The sequence below is a fragment of the Antechinus flavipes genome, chromosome 2 (genome assembly GCF_016432865.1).
Source record: "Antechinus flavipes isolate AdamAnt ecotype Samford, QLD, Australia chromosome 2, AdamAnt_v2, whole genome shotgun sequence".
NCBI classification, from domain to species: Eukaryota; Metazoa; Chordata; class Mammalia; order Dasyuromorphia; family Dasyuridae; genus Antechinus; species Antechinus flavipes.
In genome coordinates this window covers 627,383,217-627,403,415 of record NC_067399.1, presented here as the reverse complement: position 1 = coordinate 627,403,415, position 20,199 = coordinate 627,383,217, and the positions used below count along the sequence as shown (strand labels likewise).

At 36.5% G+C, this 20,199-nt stretch overlaps 1 protein-coding gene across 2 annotated transcripts; it reads right to left on the bottom strand.

The window, feature by feature from the left end:
• Nucleotides 1-639: 639 nt before the first annotated feature.
• LOC127551847 (pulmonary surfactant-associated protein A-like) lies at nt 640-15,719 on the bottom strand. Of its 2 annotated transcripts, none has more exons than XM_051981968.1 (5): nt 15,415-15,719; nt 14,378-14,485; nt 11,775-11,861; nt 3,793-3,870; nt 640-1,559 (listed from the first exon to the last, which is right to left on the bottom strand). In XM_051981968.1, exons 1-5 carry the CDS (start codon nt 15,611-15,613, stop codon nt 1,183-1,185), a joined length of 849 nt encoding a protein of 282 aa, XP_051837928.1. In that variant the 5' UTR covers nt 15,614-15,719; the 3' UTR covers nt 640-1,182. The 2 variants fall into 2 exon arrangements, with proteins under 2 accessions (XP_051837928.1, XP_051837929.1); XM_051981969.1 differs by having other exon boundaries at nt 15,390-15,474.
• Between the last annotated feature and the right edge of the window lie 4,480 nt (nt 15,720-20,199).

Sequence of the window (20,199 nt, the reverse complement as noted above, 5' to 3'; positions counted from 1 at the left end):
GGAAGGGAACCTTGGAAATAACATCCTAGAAATATCTTGCCTTGGTACCATGTTCTAGTGACCAACACTAGTTCCAACTCAGCTGTTGAGACATTTGTAAATCTGTAACTTTTCATATATTATTTAACCATTTTCATTCACCCATTCATGTGTTCCCCTATAAGGTTCCAATAACCTTAAGGAAGGGACCTGTGCTAATTTCAGGCATTACTGTCAGAGAGATGATACAAGTCTGCATTTTTTCCAACAGATTAATCTGTGAGGAAAGTGAACTCACATTCCCATTAGAGACTGTGGTTGTAGAAAAAAAGTAGAATGCACAGGCATTGAGAATTAGAACTGGGAGATACAGTGGATGGCAAGTACTTACATCTATGTGCTTGATTGGTTGTTGTCCTTCGTTTTAGAAGAGGAACAAAATGATATCACTATGTTAGAATCGAGTTACCAACTGTGGCTAATCAGATCGATACAAGCTTGGAATGCTCTAATGGCTGACTGAGTGAAAGCACAAGGCATTTTACCCATGTTGATGACCATCACCTTTCCATCACAGGGGTCTTGTAAAACTGTTCAGGAATAATGATCTATTGCCCCTAGGATCATTTTCCAAACAAAAGCGGATAGGAGTCAAGCCAATAAAAATGAATTTGCTTTTATTCAATTATTCCACAAGGCTTTACAAAGTGACTTCTGTTTACTCAGCTCTCTGCAATCTAAGGGAGGAGAAGACAAATTTTTACCCTTTCAAGAGCTTAAACTCAAAATAGAGAAATGGATATATCCACTTGAAATATTAAGTAACTTGATCAGGCAGTAGGTGGTAAATATTAATTTGGGGGGCACAAACTCATATAGGCTCCCAAGTGGAAATTATTGTAGAATGATAATCATGTTTGGCCACATGGGGAAAAGAGACAGATTCTTAGCTAAGTCTTTAAAAAGTAGGATTTGATTAGGGAGAGAAAAGGTATAGATATGGGCAGTTCTGGCAGGGGAAGCAAAAATGATTTTCATTTTTTATGGGCTAAAAATAGGATTCATTAATACCTCTTCCTCATAGACTGCTACCTGAGAGGGAAAAGATTTTAAGTCTCTTTGGGCCACCAAATTCTTGAGCTAAATGCTTCATCCAAGTTCATCAATGAGTTATCCATGCTTTTGTCCAGCTCTCGTTGGGGCTCAAAACTCACAGAGAGTGAGGCGGCTTTTAGAACAGGATCTGTCGTTCCATGTACCATCTGTGTACATTTCCACACAATTTTCGCTTCCTTGCCCATCTGGAGTCCCTGAGTACCAGTTGCTGTAGCGCAAAGTGGTCCCATCCAGATAATGGAAAGTCCCTGGCTTTTTCCCCTCCATTATACCAATGAAGCCGTATGTGTTGTGCTTTACCACGAGCTTCAGGATACCCGCATTTTCATCCGCATTCCTTGGAGTGGCGATAACGCCTCCCAACATGTAGCAAGTTTTATTGGCTGTGCTGAAGTCAGAAGCCAGACCACTGGTGGCGAAAAACTTTTTTCCCACTTGAACAGCACTTCCATACAATTCAAGGGCTGGAGATTAGAGACAACAGTCAGGGCAGCTTTCTCTTTGTCTTTCTTATTCTATTTCTCTGTTTCCATGAACATGTTTGACTATTTCTTTTCATGTGGGTCTCTCTATCCTTGTTTTTCTCCCCCTATTTCTATCACTTTTATTTCCTCACTAACTTATTGTGTATATCTCTGTACATCCCACTTATTAGAATTTCAAGCTCCCTTTAAAGCACATTTGGGTGCTTCCTCCTCAAAGAGCCCTTCCTTGATTGTTCTAGATATTAATGCTCTCTCCCTTCTGAAATTTCTTTGGGAGATATTGTATGTACTTATCTCCATGCTTGCCACTTCCTTGCATTAGAGTGAAAGCTCCTTGAGGGCAGAAGCATTTCATATTGGTCTTTATGTTCTGAGCACCAAGTACAATGGCAAGAGATTAATAAATAATTAATAAATTAATAAATATTTGTTCAATTTAACAAGTGCTTATGGCTATTATAGGCTCTGAAAATATAAAGATGAAAATGAAAGCGTTACTGTTCTCTAGGAGCCATATTCTACTTGGCTAGAGTAAGAGGAAAAACATCCTATAGAGAGATATAAAAGACACACAATAAATAATTGGGGTGAGTAGAAAGAGTCTCTTCCTAGAACTGAGCCTTAAAGGAGCTGGCCTCTAAATGGCACAAGAGAGAAGGAAGGGCATTTGGGGATAAGTGAAGTGGGTAAAATAGAGCCTGTGAAAAACCATGTATACATGTTGGGGTTGAAGTATTTCAAATAAATCAATTTATCTGGAATGGAGAGTGCACGAAGGAGGAGGTTGTGTCTGGAGAATAATATGAAATCAGCCTAAAAGGAGAAATTAGAGTCAGATTATAAAGAACCTTAAATATCAAAAGAGTTTTATTTACTGATGACTTCTGAATAGAAGAGAGAGTATCAGAACTTTGTTCTAGGAACATAAATTTGTCAGACTAGAGGCATGGGGACCAAGTAATCATCCAAGAAAAGTGTTTATGAAAACTGAGCAAGATAGTGAATGTTATGTGAATGGAGAGAAAAGGAAGGCATTTGCATGGGCAAAATGTGGAGGAAGATTCAACAAGACCTAGCACCTGAGAAAGTATGAAAGTGAGGGAGAGAAGAGAGGTGGGTTGGACTCTAAGGTTTTGAAACTGTGTTAAAATGGGGAATACCAGTGTTTTAGCAAAGAAATGATGATTATTCTTTGAATATGTTGAATGTGAAGAATTCAGCTGGGAGTTGATGTGGGATTATTACTTACAAATAAAATATGTACATTTTGGAATCATTTGCATAGTTGAGCTCAAAGTATATCCAAATATAGGAGGAGAAAGAGAACAGGAAGGGTACAATTGATAGTCCTATAAGGGGGATAATTGCCATAATATTTATTATACTTAGTTTCTATTTGTGTTTCATGCTGCTGAATGACTATGAAGTACTGTAGTGTGGAGGAAAGTGTGTTGATCTTTGAATCTAAGTGAGGTCTAAGTTCAAATATCATTTCTTACACTTAATCACTGTTGCACCATGGGTAACTCACTGAATTTCTTCGAAACCTAGTTTCCTTCCCTATAAAATTGGGATACTTGTACCTGTGTCAAGTACTTCACTTTGTGTTTGGGAGGATCAAATTACATAAGGCTTGTAAAGTGCCTTCAGAACGATAAAAATAAGTGACATTATATAAATTTTCACTAGTTATAATTATTGGAGCTGGTTTGATGAATTGAGAACTCTTTCTGAGTAGGTCAGTCATGATAATTTTCCCAGAAGCTGTTCTGAGTGGCTAGACCTCACTACCTACTGCCTTTTTTTATATATTAGGAAAAGGGAGGCCTTTTATTTTCTTCCATTATCAGGAAGATCAAAAGAAATATTTGACAGTTAGTTTGCTCTGCTTAAGCCCTTTTTTCAAAAGAAGTAATTAAATATTCTACCCTTTACTCAAAAGGTTTTACAACAACAACAACAACAACAAACCAAAACCCTATTTTAATCAAAATGAGATATAATTGGGACAAAAATCATTTTGTTTTCCTCACATTTTGTCCTCTGTTACCTTTTCTTCTCTCTCAGTGAAGACCCAAATCCAAGAACCAAAGAATAGTTTTTATATTTCACTTAGCCCCTATTTCCGTACTCAACCTGAGAACAGACACCCTCTCTTGGCCCTGAAATGGCATTCTAGAACCTTGTTCTAATGAAAAATGCACATACTTACCAGTTTCTAATTTAAGGACACGTGCTTGTAATTGTGAGATGATCTTCAGTTGCTCATTAGTTATAGGAGATTGATTTTCTAGGAAGAAGAAAATCTTTCTTTGAAGCCAGTGACAAGGCAAAGTGTCAATTCAAATTAACAAATCATAGCATAACATTCATGTACATCCAATCAATCCATCACAAAGCATTTATTAATTAACTTATATGCCAGGAAAATATGTATAATATGGACAAAATAAATAAGTAATCTGGGGAAGAATAATGCTAGCAGCTAGAGATAATAGAAAAGAATTCAAGTAGATTTAAATTTGAACTGCTTTCTGAAGAAAATAAGGGTTTTTAAAAGGTAGCAACAAAAAGAGAACACATTCATGAATGGGGAAAACAAAGTGATGGAGACAAGAGCTAAAGGATTATATGTGAGGAATACAAAAAAAGCCAATTAATAAAACACATGAGGGGAGAGGAGGGGTGGAACCCAGATAGTAGAGGATAGACAGGACTTTGCCTGAGCTCTTCCTGGCTTCCCCTCAGAATCAACAATAGATCAAACCTCTGAATAGATTTTGGTATAAAAAACCCACAAATATTTGGAGGGTAACAAACTTCCAGCAGAAGATATTTTGGAAGGACTTCCAATTGGACATGGGATGATGTGGCTCATCACAGGCATGGCACAGAAAGGTCCAGGGTGAAGAGGCCCCACACAATCTAATAGCAGTATTGGCTACTCTGTTCTGGTACAGAAGGCCACTGAATCAGCAGACTAGCTGTGAGAACTCCAGCACAACTACAGAAGGCAAATAGTGAGCCCCTGAATTCCAGCATAACAGGCACAAGTTGATCAAGCCCACTCAGCCCAGGGAGGAAGTTTGCAACAGCATTGCTCCCAGGACAACATGAAGCCCCCGTCACCCTGTAGATAAAGCTTAGGAAAATCTCCCCTGTGCCCCAGGGGTAGACTTCAACCTTTAAAAATGAGCAAAAAAGCAAAACAGATAATAGATAAATTTATGAAGATAAGGAAAAACAGAATTCAAACCCTGAGGACACTAAAGGTAAAATGTCTACAGATGAAGCCTCAAAGCAGGGTATGAACTGGTCTCTAACTCAAAAAGTGCTCTTGGAAGAATTTTAAAAGGATCTTAAGAGAGAGTTAGAAAGAAAATGGAGAAAGGAAATGGGAGCTTTGCAGGAAAGTTTGGAAAAGGAAATATAGAAATTGACTGGAAAAAAAAAACAACTCCTTGAAAATGCATTTGATGACATGGAAAAATATATTAAAGAAAACCACTTCTTAAAAAATAGATTTGGTGAAAACAACTCTTTGAAAATAGTTGGTGAAATGTAAAAAGAGAATAATTCCTTAAAAAACAGAATTGGTTTGAGAAATGGTCAAAGGATATGAACAGACAATTCTCAGACAAAGAAATTAAAACCATTTCTAGCCATATGAAAAGATGCTCCAAGTCATTATTAATCAGGGAAGTGAAAATTAAGACAACCCTGAAATACCACTACACACCTGTCAGATTGATTAGAAGGACAGGGAAAGATAATGCAAAATGTTGGAGGGGATGTGGGAAAACTGGGACACTGATATATTGTTGGTGGAATTGTGAATACATCCAGCCATTCAGGAGAATGATTTGGAACTATGCTCAAAAAATTAACAAACTGTGCATACCCTTTGATCCAGCAGTGTTAATACAAGGCTTATATGCCAAAGAGATATTAAAGAAGGGAAATGGACCTGTATGTGCAAGAATGTTTGTGGCAGCCCTCTTTGTAGTGGCCAGAAACTGGAAACTGGATGCCTCTTAATTAGAGAATGGCTGAATAAATTGTGGAATGTTATGGAATATTATTGTTTTGTAAGAAATGACCTTGATCACAAAATAGAAAATTTTGATTACTTCAAATTAAAAAGCCTTTGTACAAACAAAACTAATGCAAACAAGATTAGAAGGGAAGCAACAAACTGGGAAAACATCTTCACAGTTAAACGTTCTGATAAAGGCCTCATTTCCAAAATATATAGAGAACTGACTCAAATTTATAAGAAATCAAGCCATTCTCCAATTGATAAATGGTCAAAGGATATGAACAGACAATTTTCAGAGGATGAAATTGAAACTATTACCACTCATATGAAAGAGTGTTCCAAATCATTATTGATCAGAGAAATGCAAATTAAAACAACTCTGAGATACCACTACACACCTGTCAGATTGGCTAAGAAGACAGGAAAAAATAATGATGAATGTTGGAGGGGATGCGGGAAAACTGGGACACTAATGCATTGTTGGTGGAGTTGTGAACGAATCCAACCATTCTGGAGCGCAATCTGGAATTATGCCCAAAAAGTTATCAAATTGTGCATACCCTTTGACCCAGCAGTGTTTCTATTGGGCTTATATCCCAAAGAAATACTAAAGAAGGGAAAGGGACCTGTATGTGCCAAAATGTTTGTAGCAGCCCTGTTTGTAGTGGCTAGAAACTGGAAAATGAATGGATGCCCATCAATTGGAGAATGGCTGGGTAAATTGTGGTATATGAATGTTATGGAATATTATTGTTCTGTAAGAAATGACCAGCAGGATGAATACAGAGAGGACTGGAGAGACTTACATGAACTGATGCTAAGTGAAATGAGCAGAACTAGGAGATCATTATATACTTCGACAACGATATTGTATGAGGACATATTTTGATGGAAGTGGATTTCTTTGACAAAGAGACCTGAGTTTCAATTGATAAATGACAGACAAAAGCAGCTACACCTAAAGAAAGAACGCTGGGAAACGAATGTGAACTATCTACATTTTTGTTTTTCTTCCCGGGTTATTTATACCTTCTGAATCCAATTCTCCCTGTGCAACAAGAGAACTGTTCGGTTCTGCAAACATATATTGTATCTAGGATATACTGCAACATATCCAACATATATAGGACTGCTTGCCATCTAGGGGAGGAGGTAGAGGGAGGGAGGGGAAAAATCGGAACAGAAATGAGTGCAAGGGATAATGTTGTAAAAAAATTACCCTGGCATGGATTCTGTCAATATAAAGTAATTATTAAATAAAAATTAAAAAGAAAGAAAAGAAAGAAAAGAAATGACCTGCAGGATGATTTCAGAAAGGTCTGGAGAGACTTACATGAACTAATGCTGAGTGAAATGAGCAGGACCAGGATATCATTATATACTTCAATAACAATACTATATGATGTACAAGGCTCTCTTCAACAATGAGATGAACCAAATCAGTTCCATTTGTTCAATAATGAATAGAACCAGCTACACCCAGAGAAAGAACTCTGAGAAATGAGTTTGAACCATTACATAGAATTCCCAATCCCTCTATTTTTGTCTGCCAGCCTTTTTTATTTGCTTCACAGGTTAATTGTACACTATTTCAAAGTCCAATTCTTTTTGTATGGCAAAATAACTGTATGGACATGTATACATATATTGTATTTAACATATACTTTAACATATTTAACATGTATTGGTCAACCTGCCATGTGGGGGAGGAGGTGGAGGGAAGGAGGGGAAAAATTGGAACAAAAGGTTTTGCAATTGTCAATGCTGAAAAATTACCCATGCATAGATCTTGTAAATAAAAAGCTATGATAATAAAAAAGTCACCCTCAAAAAATAAAAAATTAAAATAAAATGCTGAGGAAAAATCAATTCTATTAAAAAATTAGAATTGGTGAAATGGGAAAAAACACCCCTTAAAAATAGAATTGATGAAATGGAAAAAGAAAACAATTTCTTTAAAAATAAAATTGGTGAAATGGGGGGGGGGGGATCCAATTCCTTTAAAAATAAAAACTGGTCATATGCAGAAAGAGGTTTAAAAAAAGATAATTGAAGAAAAATAATTCACTACAATTTAGAATTGGACAAATGGAAGTGAATAATTCAGTGAGACATAAAGAATCAAGCAAAATTTAAAAAATGAAAAATAGAAGAAAATGTAAAATATCTCAAGGAAAAAACAACTGACCTGGAAAGTACATCCAGGAGACACAAACTAAGAGTTATTGAACTACCTGAAAACCACAATGAAAAAAGGAGCCTGGACAAGATCTTTCAAGAAATCATCAAGGAAAACAACCCTGTTATCTTAGAATCAGAGGGTAAATTAGCCATTCATAGAAACCATTGATCATCCCTGGAAAGATACCCCCCCCCCAAGGACTATTGTAACTAAATTCCAGAATTATCAGTTCAAGGAGAAAATACCACAAGCAATCAAAATAGAACAATTCACATATTGAGGAGTCATGATGAGGATCACCCAGGACCTAGCAGCTACCACTTTAAAGGACTTAAGGACCTATTCCAAAGGGCAAAGAAGCTTGGATTGCAGCCAAGAATCAATTATCCAGCAAAACTAAGCATTATCTTTCAGGGGAAAAAATGGACATTCAATGAAATAAGGGATTTTCAATTATTTTTATGGAAAGATTAGAGGTAAACAGAAAATTTGATTTTCAAATACAGAAATCAGGAGAAGTATAAAAAGGTAAAAAAGGAAGAAAAAACTGTTTTTTAAAGGTTAAAATGTTTTCATCCCTACATGGGAAGATGATATGCATAACCCCTGAGAACTGCATCATTGTTAGGGATATGCTTAAAAAGTATAAATATAAGTTGACTTTAATATGATGATATAAAAAAGAAACTAGGGTGGAAAGAAGATTGTACTGGAAGAAGAGGAAAGGGAAGGTAAAATGGGGTAAATTACATCACATGAAAAGGTAATAAAGACCTATTACAATCGAAGGAAAGAAAGGAGTGAGATGAACATTGTTTACATTTTAATCTCATTGAATTTGGCTCAAAGATGTAATATTTAATTTAATTTAGTATGATATAGAAATTTGTCTCACCATATAGGAAAGTAAGAAAGCAAAGGGGGAGGCAAATAGAAGGGAGAACAGAAGTAGTAAGATAAAAAAGGGTAGATTGAAGGAGGTGGTAGTCAGAAGCAAAACAATGGTGAGGAGGAAAAGGGGGAAAGGAGAGAAAAAACTATAACTTGGGGAAAATATAATGGAGTTAAATACAGAGTTAGTAATTTAAACCGTGAATGTAAATGGGATAAACTCTCCCATAAAATGGAAGCAGATAGAGTGGATTAAAAGCCAGAATCCTACAATATGTTGTTTACAAGAAATGCATTTGAATCAGAGATACCTGCAGAGTAAAGGTAAAAGGCTGGAGCAAAATCTGTTATGTTTCAGCTAAATTTAAAAAGCAAGGGTAGCAATCCTGATCTTAAATGACGCAAAAGCAAAATTAGGCCTAGTTAAAAGAGAATATATGAAGAGGAGTAACATATAAAAGTCTTGAAAGATAGGTTAGGGCCAGATTATGAAGGTTTTTAAAGGCCATCCCAGGTAATTTATATTTGTTTATTGAGGCAATAAGGAAGTACTAGAGTTCATTGAATGGGATAATAATCTGTGCTTTAGGAAAATTACATTGATAGTTTTGTGAAAGATGGATTGAAGAGAGGAAATTATTAGGAAACTATTAAATAGTTCAGGATAGAAAGGATAAGGGCTTCAAATAGGAAATTGGTTGAAAGAAGGATACTCTGAAAGTAGGAATAGAAAAATTTGGCAATTTTTTTTATGTGAGGGGAGAAAGAGATGAGGAAACCATTAATGTTGAAAACATGGAAGAACTGAAAAATGATGATGCTTTTGGCAAAAATAAGAAAGAGAAAATTAAGAGTGAAGAGAAGACTAAAGTGGATAAAGTGTGGTGCCTAAGGTCTGGAGTTTGGAAGCCTTTAATTCAAACCTGTCTCACACAGGTCCAGTTATGTGACACTGTGCAAATCATTTCACCTTTAGCATCCATATAAAATGGAGATAAAACAGCAGCTATATCCAAAGATAGTAGTGAATATCAAATGGATAAACATCTATAAAGAGTTTTGCAAGCCTAAAACACTATACAAGTGCTAGCTCTGAGGATGGTGAAGATTGTGAGAATGGTAATGATATTTTTTTAATTGAATTTTAGTTGTCCATAAGGCATTTAATTTGAAATGTTTGATAGTCAATTGACAGGGCTGGTGATCTAGATAAATATTGAAGTTATGTGTATGTGTGTGTGTGTGTGTGTGTGTATGTATCTGAGAGATATCTGCATAAAGAAAATGAAACATGAGAGATTATTTAGTAACCAAAAAAAAAAAAAAAAGCATATAGAGAGGAAAAAAGTGAGAGAAATGATTACAACTAATGAATTGGGGAAATCCAGTATTCCCCCTTTGTCTAAAGTCCTAATTTTAAAAGTTCAATGTCTTGAAGTGCATTGCTGAAAATTAAATTATACCAACTTTCTTGTTTGAATCCCACTTAGGTAGGGTAGCTGTTGAGTTCTACTCAGGCTTTAATGGAGCATAAATTCTTTGAATAGATTACCACAGACTAGAGTTAACTTAAGAAGTAAAGGACATAATCAAAATTTAGAATCAGCCTCTCAGTTTCTCTTTAATTGTTAATTAATCAGGGCTGATTTTCACTCTTCCAAGGGTATAGAATGAGCCCGTTGATGATTGTCTTTAGTCCAAGAGAGACAGCCAAATGACTATATTTTTATTACAATAATTAAATCATACAGAAATTATGTCTCTTGAAACATTGTAATGACTTTAGAAGGCAGCCCAGGACAAAATCTTGGGATATTGGTTAAAGAGAATGATATGGATGATGATCTAGCAAAACAGATCAAGAAGGAGGTATCATTCTTTTCAACAATGAGGTGATTAAGGGAAATTCTAATAGATGTGATGGAAAGAGCCATCTGCCATCTAGAGAGAGGACTATAGGAACTGAATGTGGATCACAACATAGTATTTTCACTTTTTTGTTGTTTGCTTGCTTGTTTTTTCTTTCCCATTTTTTGGTCTGATTTTTCTTGTGTAGTATGATAAATGTGAAATATTTTTTAAAAGAATTGCACAAGTTTAGCCTACATTGGATTGCTGTCTAGAAAGGGGAAAGGAAAAGGAGGGAGAAAACATTGTAACACAAGGTTGTGCAAAGGTACATGTTGAAAACTATCTTTGCATGTATTTTGAAAAATAAAAATCTCTGTCTATACATAATAATTCTATCAATTCAAGATAATTCTTCAGGGTTAGCTTACTCCACATCAGGGCCTACTCAAATACTGGATTGCTACTGGGGATAGGGATTTTGCTGGAATCCATTCTTCACATCAATGTCCTGAAAGCACAAGGAAGAGACAGTGCCCAAGAGACAAGGGTGAGTGATAGTATCCCATGCTACAGAAGGCTTAAAAGGGAGGAGAATTGAGAAAAGACTGTCTGGGCAGTTAAAAATTGTTAATAACTTTGGAGAAAGCATTTTCAATTAATGATTAAGTTAGAAGTCAGATTTCAAAGGATTGAGGAGTGAAAAGAAAGGAAATGGAGGTAGTGATTATAGATTTTTCTAGGATTTTGACTTAGAAAAGAAGCATTAATTTAAGATGATTGCTTGAAACAAAGTCTTATCAAAAATATCTTGCTATGGATTTACTCAGTTTGGATGTTAAGTTTTATTGTTCAAAGACACAGAAATGTGTGTTTCCTTCCCACCAGCATTAAAATGGGTTAGAAAGCAATTCTCCTTCTTCTCTCTCTCCCTGCCCTTTAATAATTTCAAAATAACCTCAGTAATATGGAAGCTAGGTGATCCAATGAATAGAGACTTATGCCTGGAATCAAAGAACCCTGAGTTCAAATCCTGCCTCAGGCACATATTAACTCTGTGACAATTTTGGCTTTCTTTCACCTGGCTTATGAGTTATCCCATTAAAGTGATCTGAAGACTCAAAGAACTTGAAAACTACTCCCCATTTTCTCTTCCAGCTCCTTTTGGTCTGTAGATAGCCCCTTCACCACCTTCTCCCACACCCATGAAGACAGAAGGCATAGAATTCCTTACCTACAGGTGCTGATAGGCCTGGAGGTCCTGGAAGTCCTGGAAGTCCTCGTAGCCCTGGAACTCCTGGAATGCCTCTGGGTCCTTCACCTATTTAATATAAGCTATTTTATTATGTAAGTTATATATACATTATGTAGCCCTTTGTTTATAAAAAACAAAATACAAATTATATTAATGATTGAAAAAAATAACTTGTACACTTCAACATTTGAGCTTTCTTTCATCTTGAACTTGTTATATGTTATTATAAGATCATGATAATCCAGTGATTCCATAAATCCTATTTTCCTATTATCTTTAAAACACAATAGAATGTTTCCTATGGTTTCTTAAAAAAGGAATATTGGAAGATTCCTGAATAGATCACTGAAATCTTGACTAATGAGCCATCTACTATTGGCAAAATTGTCACCAGAATCATTAAGTCTCAGTAGTTCACAGAGCAACTAGGTGACTCAGAGAGTGTTGAACTAGAGTCATAAAGAACTGAATTCAAATTCAGTCTCAGACCCTTACTAATTGACTATTTCCTCAGTTTTCTCTTCTGTAAAATGGGATAATAACAGATTTAGCTCCCAAGGTTGTTGAAAGGGTCAAATGAGATAATAATTATAAAGTGTTCATCAGAGTACTTGGCCCATATTAAGCACTATACAAAATTATCTAGTATAGCTATTGATGAATAAAAATGAACAAAATGCTTTTTTGGGTATGCTTTTTCTATATGTTCCCATGAAATGCAGCTATTCAGTCAAACTGCATATTTGTCTTTGAATTAATGTTTCCCTGAAGTAATCAATATTTAGATGACTCCTCTGTGTTCAATAAATACTGTGTTACTAGTTAACATTTGTCTTCTGTGGCTACACTCTCCTCAAGATCAAAAGGCTTGGAGAAATGTGATACACTTGCCCTTAGAAGGATGGTTTAGTTTTGTGTTCTAGATGAGGATGAGGAATACATCTTGGCAGAAACTCACTATTCCTTCCTTCCCTAGAGTAGGGATCCATTTATCATCAAAATCTGCTTTACCATTGACTTCCCTGCTCTTCCTACAGATCCATTTGAGATGGTGGTAGTTGTGAAGGGGAATTTGGGGGAAACACTTTTTGTCCCTTTTAAGTTGCAATTGAAGGAGCTGGAATTTTGCAAGTTGTATTTATCTACCTTTTTTCTTTTTATTTTCCTTGTAATATTAAACTTCTATTTAAAAAAAAAAATTAGTCATCTACTATGAGATCATTTGTCTATGAAGGCATGGAAAGAGACTGGTAAATGGACGAAAACTGACAGAAAGGAGAGCTCATATGAAAAAGAGAATTTCATTAGCATACATCTCCCTATCCACATCCCCAACAGTACATGCTAGGTGAGGGTAAATCAATTAGAAACTTCCTTCAATATGGTAATATATTTAAGATTATTCATCCTACAGATTTATTTTTCTTTGTTTTGAACATAGTGGGAGAAAGGCCCACTAAGTTCAATCTTATTTGAGTTTCAAGCCCCAACCTGGGAGTATGGAACAGGCTGGGTGAGGTTGGACCTGATTTTGCTCAAGTGTGCTTCTGGGCAGTATCTGGCTGCTCCTGAGGTATAGAACAATTTCTCCACAATGCATTTAGACATAGAAGCTGCTGGCTACTTTGGCTGGACCAACATTAAAAAACACATGACACTCAATGGCTCTCTCACCTCACCCCAGTCATTCTTCTCTCAGGGGATATCCCTGCCCCCTCTGTGGGCATACCATATTCATTCTGGGATAATTCTGGCTTTCTTTCACCTAGTTTATGAGTTATCCCATTATAGTAGTCTGAACACTCAAAAAGCTTGAGAGTACTTCCCATTTCTTCTCCCAGTTCCCTTTGCTTTACATATCGTCCCTTCCCACCTACCCCAAAACCCATTAAGATAGAAGGCATACAGAAACTGGAAACTGAGTGGATGCCCATCAATTGGAGAATGGCTGAATAAATTGTGGTATATGAATATTATGGAATATTATTGTTCTGTACGAAATTACCAACAGGATGATTTTAGAAAGGCCTGGAGAGACTTACATGAACTGATGCTGAGTGAAATGAGCAGAACCAGGAGATCATTATATACTTCAACAACAATACTATATGATGATCAATTCTGATGGACATGGCCATCCTCAGCAATGAGATGAATCAAATCAGTTCCAATAGAGCAGTAATTAATTGAACCAGCTGCACCCAGCGAAAGAACTCTAGGAGATGACTATGAACCACTACATAGAATTTCAAATCCCTCTATTTTTGTCTGCCTGAATTTTTGATTTCCTTCACAGGTTAATTTCATTAACCTTATTTCAAAGGTTCTTTCTGATTCTTTTTGTACAGTAAAACAACTGTTTGGACATATATACTAATATTGTATTTAATTTATACTTTAACATATTTAACATATATTGGTCAACCTGTCATCGGGGGAGGGGATGGGGGAAGGAGGGGAAAAATTGGAACAAAAGGTCTGGCAATTGTCAATGCTGTAAAATTACTCATGCATATAACTTGTAAATAAAAAGCTATAATAATTTTTTTAAAAAAAAAGATAGAAGGCATAGAATTCCTTACCGCCTGGTTCTCCTTTCCTGCCCTGGATGCCTGGAGGTCCTGGTGGACCTGGAATTCCTGGAGGTCCAAACTGTGGTGGATGTACCTGGGAGCAGCTAGGTATTTCACCTATTTAATATGAATTTTTATCATATAAATTATATATATATATATATATATTATATAGCCCTTTGCCTATAAAATAAGCAAAATGCAATATAAAATTTATTAACTTTTTCTTTAATGAGTCTGAGAGAAAAGAAGTATACTTCAACATTTGATCTATTTTTCACCTTGCTGTATAGTTGCTGTATAGGATTCTCATAAGAGTTTAGGAATCCAGTAGAGTCCCTGAGCTCTATTAACCTAAGACACAATGAAATGTTTCATAAGGTTTCTTTAAAAGAGAAAGGATTCCAGAGAAAAAAAAACATCGAAACCTGGACTACTGAGCCACTTATTGGCATATAATGGCATCTCTTGGCAGAATCTGTCACCAGAACCATTGTCTCAGATTACAAGGCAGCTGGGTGACCCAGGAGAAAGAGTACTGGGCTGGAGTCAGGAAGACATGTTCTAGAGTTCAAATCTGGCCTCAGACACTTACTACCTGTGTGACCCTGGGCAAGTCACTTAACCTTACTTACATCAATTTCTTCATCTGTAAAATGAGCTAGAAATGAAAGTGACAAACCATTCCAATATCTTTGACAAGAAAATCCAAAATAGGCTTACAAAAAATCAGATTTGACTGAAAATGACTGAACAACAAATCATTTAGTTTCCTGGAGAGGTTGACTCCTGGTATTGAAAGTCCTTCAAAGCAAATATGTTGTAAAGATGCAACATGATGGGAAAGGAGTCTAGAGAACTGAGTTCTAATTCTAGTTTGACTAACAGTTTGTGATGCATTTTGCAAAAACCACTCCCCTTCTTCGGACTGCATTTTCCTTATATGTAAACTGAGAGTGGGAACATGTTCTATGAGATCATTTCTGTGATTGATACTATGATCTTACACTTTTGTTCTTACCTGTGCACTGTTGCTTTTCACCCACCTGGGTCTCCCTTTTCTCCCTTGAGTCCATCCCTCCCATCTCGTCCATCTCGTCCATGCAATCCAGCTATCCAAGAACCCTGGCAACGAATGGCAGAGCCTATAATTGGTTGCTCTTCATTTTCTTGTGACTCTAAGCAGGATCCGATGAATGCTCGCTCTAGGAGCAAGAGACTGAACAGATGCAGCAGAACCATCATTTAAATCCCAGACCTGAGAAATATAAAGGATCATCATGTCAGATGTCTCTTGGGTCAAAAAGATGTTAATCTCCCTTCCCTTTGCCAGGATAAACCTAACTTCATCTTTCAAATGGAGGTCCAATCAGGAAAGGTCACTGAAAAAAAAACCCTGAAAGAAAACAATCTTTCACAGACAGAAGGGAAGAGAAATTTCTTAGGAATCCCTTACTCTGATCTGGCTAAGGAACCAAGTCAGGCCTCTATTTAAACAAGATTTAAACAGAAAGGAAAAGATAGGAAAAGAGTCCATTCCGAGTATAGAGTCCTTCATCTTTTTTTCTTTGTGTCATAAACCCTTTTGACTTTGGATGAAACTCATGGAGCCCTTCCAGAATGTTTTTAAATAATTGAAAGAAATGTTAAAATTCAAATAGGGTTAGTGAAAACAAAGATGTAATTTTTTCCCCTCCAAGTTTACAAACACTCTAAAAATTGGTCCATGGACCCAAATGAAGAATTCTTGCTCTATTATCCTACCTCTCTGTGATTTCAAAAAATGAAGGAGAAGATCAGATTCAGCAGGATATGTTGAGGCACCTCTGCCCACGTCAGTCTGATTAAGATCAAACTTCTGTCCTTGTACAGCTGAACTTAGTACCCTCCTCTCTGTTTACTAGGCCTTGTTGGAAAGCTAACAATTTATTGGGGAGAATAAATATTCTCTCTCTATTCCCTCTATCTGACACCTTTTCTATTTCTTTTCCTTGAAACTTGTTTTTAACAAGTCACATCATGATAATTTGCTTCTTTTTCTTTTCCTCCCTTCTCTCATTCATTCCACAATATTCTATGAATTCCCATTCTCTTCTCTAGAACAGTAGTAGAAGAGGAACTCTGTGGAGAATCCAAGAAAGGGGGGAGACATGAAATCTACTCTCCAGGAGCTAGTTGAGGAAGTAAAAGATAGAAGAAAACTAACAATGCAAATAGGCGTCAGGTGACACAATAGAAATGGGTCCCAATTAGGAAATTCTGTCTCTCCTACTTTTGTATCCCCTAGGTAATCTTGATTACATCCAATTACCTCTTTGCAATTCAGTTTCTGCATTTCTGATATGAAAGCTTGGAAATGATGTCCGAGATTCTTTCCACATTTAAATTGGTTTGTCTTATAAAAAGCATTATGACATCAGAGGTCTCTCTGACTTTTTCCCCTCTCTCTGTGTGTGAGCCCAATATACCGGTAAATCGTATCAGTCAGGCAAGAAATTTTTTAAAGCACCTGCTCTGTATCATGTACTGAGTTAAGCATTGGGGATATAAAAAAAAAAGGCAAAGACATTTTCTACTCTCAAAGAACTCCCAGTTCAATGAAGGAAGATACCATGCAAACACTATGTCGAAACAACTATGTAAGTAAAATAAATAGGAAATAGTCAAGAGAGAAAAGATACTGGAATTAACAAAGATTTGGGAAAGGTTTTTTAGAGAAGATGGGATTTTAGCTGCAACCTGAAGAATTCCAAGAAGTGAGGAGAGAGGAAGTGAATTCTAAGCATAGGGGACACACAGAGAAAATGCTCATTCAGAGAAGATGGAATGTATTGTTTGAGTGGATGGCTACTATTTCTCTTCTCAAGCTTTATAGAAAACTCTGAAGGGTTTGGCGATATCCTTATAATGCCATAGCTCATGAAGCTCTGCCAGTGCACTTCCTCTATTAATTATCAGTTGATATCAATTAGTCAGCTTGACTTAATTAGAAATAAGTATTCAGTAATGACGCAATACTTAGTGAGAACAAATGGTACAAAGAACTCCCTCCTGGAAGTATTTTATTGTTCAATTTTTTCAATTATGTTTGATTCTTTGTGGTTTCATTTAAGTTTTTCTTAGCAAAGAAACTGAAGTAATTTGCCATTTCCTTCTCCAACACATTTTAAAGATGAAGCAACAAAAGCAAACAGGGTTAAGAGACTTGGACCAACTTCCACAACTAGTAAGTGCCTGAGGCTAAATTTGAACTCTGGAAGATGAGGAAGATGAGTCTCTAACTTCAGGTCTGGTATCACCTAGCTGCCCAAAATGAATACTAATAATATCCTATTAGTATATAAAGAGTGCAGGGGCAAGTGAGCTCAAGCTTGGGGTAATTTATGTGGCAAAAACCTACAGTTCCTGGAAGTCCTTTTATTGGAAGTCCCTTTCTCCTCTTTGTGGGGTAGGCCCAATAACATAGCTTCTTAGAAAAGTTCTAGGGGCTGTCTTTCTTTAGCTTGTCCAATTTGTCCTGATTTCTGATGCAGACCTTAATGTCGGCTGCTTTGGGGACATTGCTAGTAAGCTTAAGAGTCCAAATCCTCTGACTAAGTAAAGTCCTTAAGATCCTCCTTTTTCCAGGAAAGTTGAGGAGGTGATAAATTCTTTTCTCCTGTCCCCTCAAATGATTCCTTGGACTTAACTGAGCAGATTAGTTTAATGCTTTTAACTGATTAATAGATTGATTAGAAGCGTTCCCATCTAATAAAGCCATTAGGGCTAGAAGATCTTGCTAATTGCTTTAATTGGGAGTTGAAGTAATTGATTGACCTATTTGATCCATCCCACCTCTATAAGGAAAGTAATGTTTAAGCTTTAAAATACTATTTAGATGGGAGTTAGTAGTTATTGTGGTCATAGGTTATATAATAGTGAATGTGAAACCTAGTTCTGCTTCTTTCTTCCCTTTTTTGAAAAGGCAACTAGGGTTAAGTGACTTACCCAGGGTCACAAAGTGTCTGAGATCCAATTTGAACTTAGATCCTCCTAGTTCTAGGGACAGGGCTTTATCCACTATTCCAGCTAACTTATTTCTTTTATTTCTCCCTCTCTCAAAAACCAGTACAGTGATGTGGCTCTCCCCTAGGAAATATATGAAAAAGATGCAATTACTTGAATCACACTGATGTGCTCATAATTAATGCTTCCAAGAGGAATGTATACTTTCTTTTCTTTTCACTTTTCTTGGCATCTTTCATTTTTATATTATCTTCATTTTCAAATATTTTCAAATTCCCCCACTTAGTGAACCATATCTTGTAGCAATCTCTCACATCATATCACACAAATAGAAGTTACATGAATTTCTGGGTAAAGTGTATCCTCAAAAGCACAGAATTCTCACAGAGTGAAGTCTAAGTAAAATCTCTTCCATCAACTAAATTTGTTAAGGCTATCCCACAAGAGAGAACATGGATCATTGAATCATAGGACCATAGCTTTGGAGTTGGAAGGGACATCTGAGGTCATCGAGTTCAACCCCCACATTTTATGGATGGATTATTAGTGCTCAACAAGGTCAAGTAATTTGCTCAGAGTCACACAAATAGAGCCAAGATTTATAAAGTTTTCTGCTGCCAAGGGTAGTGTTCTTTACATCATACTACATGGCCTCTCTTATGAGACAGAGGTAGATTCTTGACATCCCTAGTGACTTTGGGGTCCTTTGACCCCATCATGAGAAAACTCTGTTCTCTGTTCCTTGTTCTATCTGAGACGGGTTCAAGCTTTAAAAATCAATGCAAGTCCTGCTTTTTTTTTGAAGCCTTCCCTGACCATCCCAATCTGTGGTAATTTCTCCTTCCAATTGCCTTTGGCACCTAGAGTCTCCATTTGGTGCTAAGTGGAAGTGTATGGCATGGCTAATTGAATGGATGGATGGAAAAACATTTCTTAAGCTTAGTGTACTGGGCATAGAAATACAAAAGCAGAAACAATGGTCAGTAAACAGTGACCTTCTCTGGACCCCTGTGTCTATAACTATAAAATGAAGGGGCTTGACTGATATGTACCTGAAGTTCTTTGCAGCTTTATTTTTTTTAAATTTAAATTTTATTTTATTAAATAATAACATTGTATTGACAGAATCCATGCCAGGGTAATCTTTTACAACATTATCCCTTGCACTCGCTTATGTTTCGTCCTTTCCCCTCCTTCCCTCCACCCCCTCCCCCCCCAAGATGGCAAGCAGTCCTATATATGTTAAATATGTTGCAGTATATCCTACATACAATACATATTTGCAGAACCGAACAGTTCTCCTGTTGCACAGGGAGAATTGGATTCAGAAGGTAAAAATAACTCGGGAAGAAAATCAAAAATGCAAATAGTTCACATTCGTTTCCCAGTGCTCCTTCTTTGGGTGTAGCTATTTCTGTCCTTCATTTATCCACTGAAACTCAGTTAGGTCTCTTTGTCATAGAAATCCACTTCCATCAGAATACATCCTCATACAATATCGTTGTCGAAGTGTATAATGATCTCCTGGTTCTGCTCATCTCACTTAGCATCAGTTCATGTAAGTCTCTCCAAGCCTCTCTGTTTTCATCCTGCTGGTCATTCCTTACAGAGCAATAATATTCCGTAACATTCATATACCACAATTTACCCAGCCATTCTCCAATTGATGGGCATCCATTCATTTTCCAGTTTCTAGCCACTACAAACAGGGCTGCTACAAACATTTTGGCACATACAGGTCCCTTTCCCTTTTTTAGTATCTCTTTGGGGTATAAGCCCAATAGAAACATTGCTGGATCAAAGGGTATGCACATTTTGATAACTTT

What these genes read in the sequence shown, in the direction of transcription:
- LOC127551847 (XM_051981968.1), bottom strand. Translation starts at nt 15,613, where the DNA reads ATGATGGTTCTGCTGCATCTGTTCAGTCTCTTGCTCCTAGAGCGAGCA. An exon ending in GGGAGAAAAGGGAGACCCAG is followed by an intron (nt 14,486 to 15,414) that starts GTGGGTGAAAAG and finishes CATATTAAATAG; the next exon opens with GTGAAATACCTAGCTGCTCC. An exon ending in CAGGAAAGGAGAACCAGGCG is followed by an intron (nt 11,862 to 14,377) that starts GTAAGGAATTCT and finishes TATATTAAATAG; the next exon opens with GTGAAGGACCCAGAGGCATT.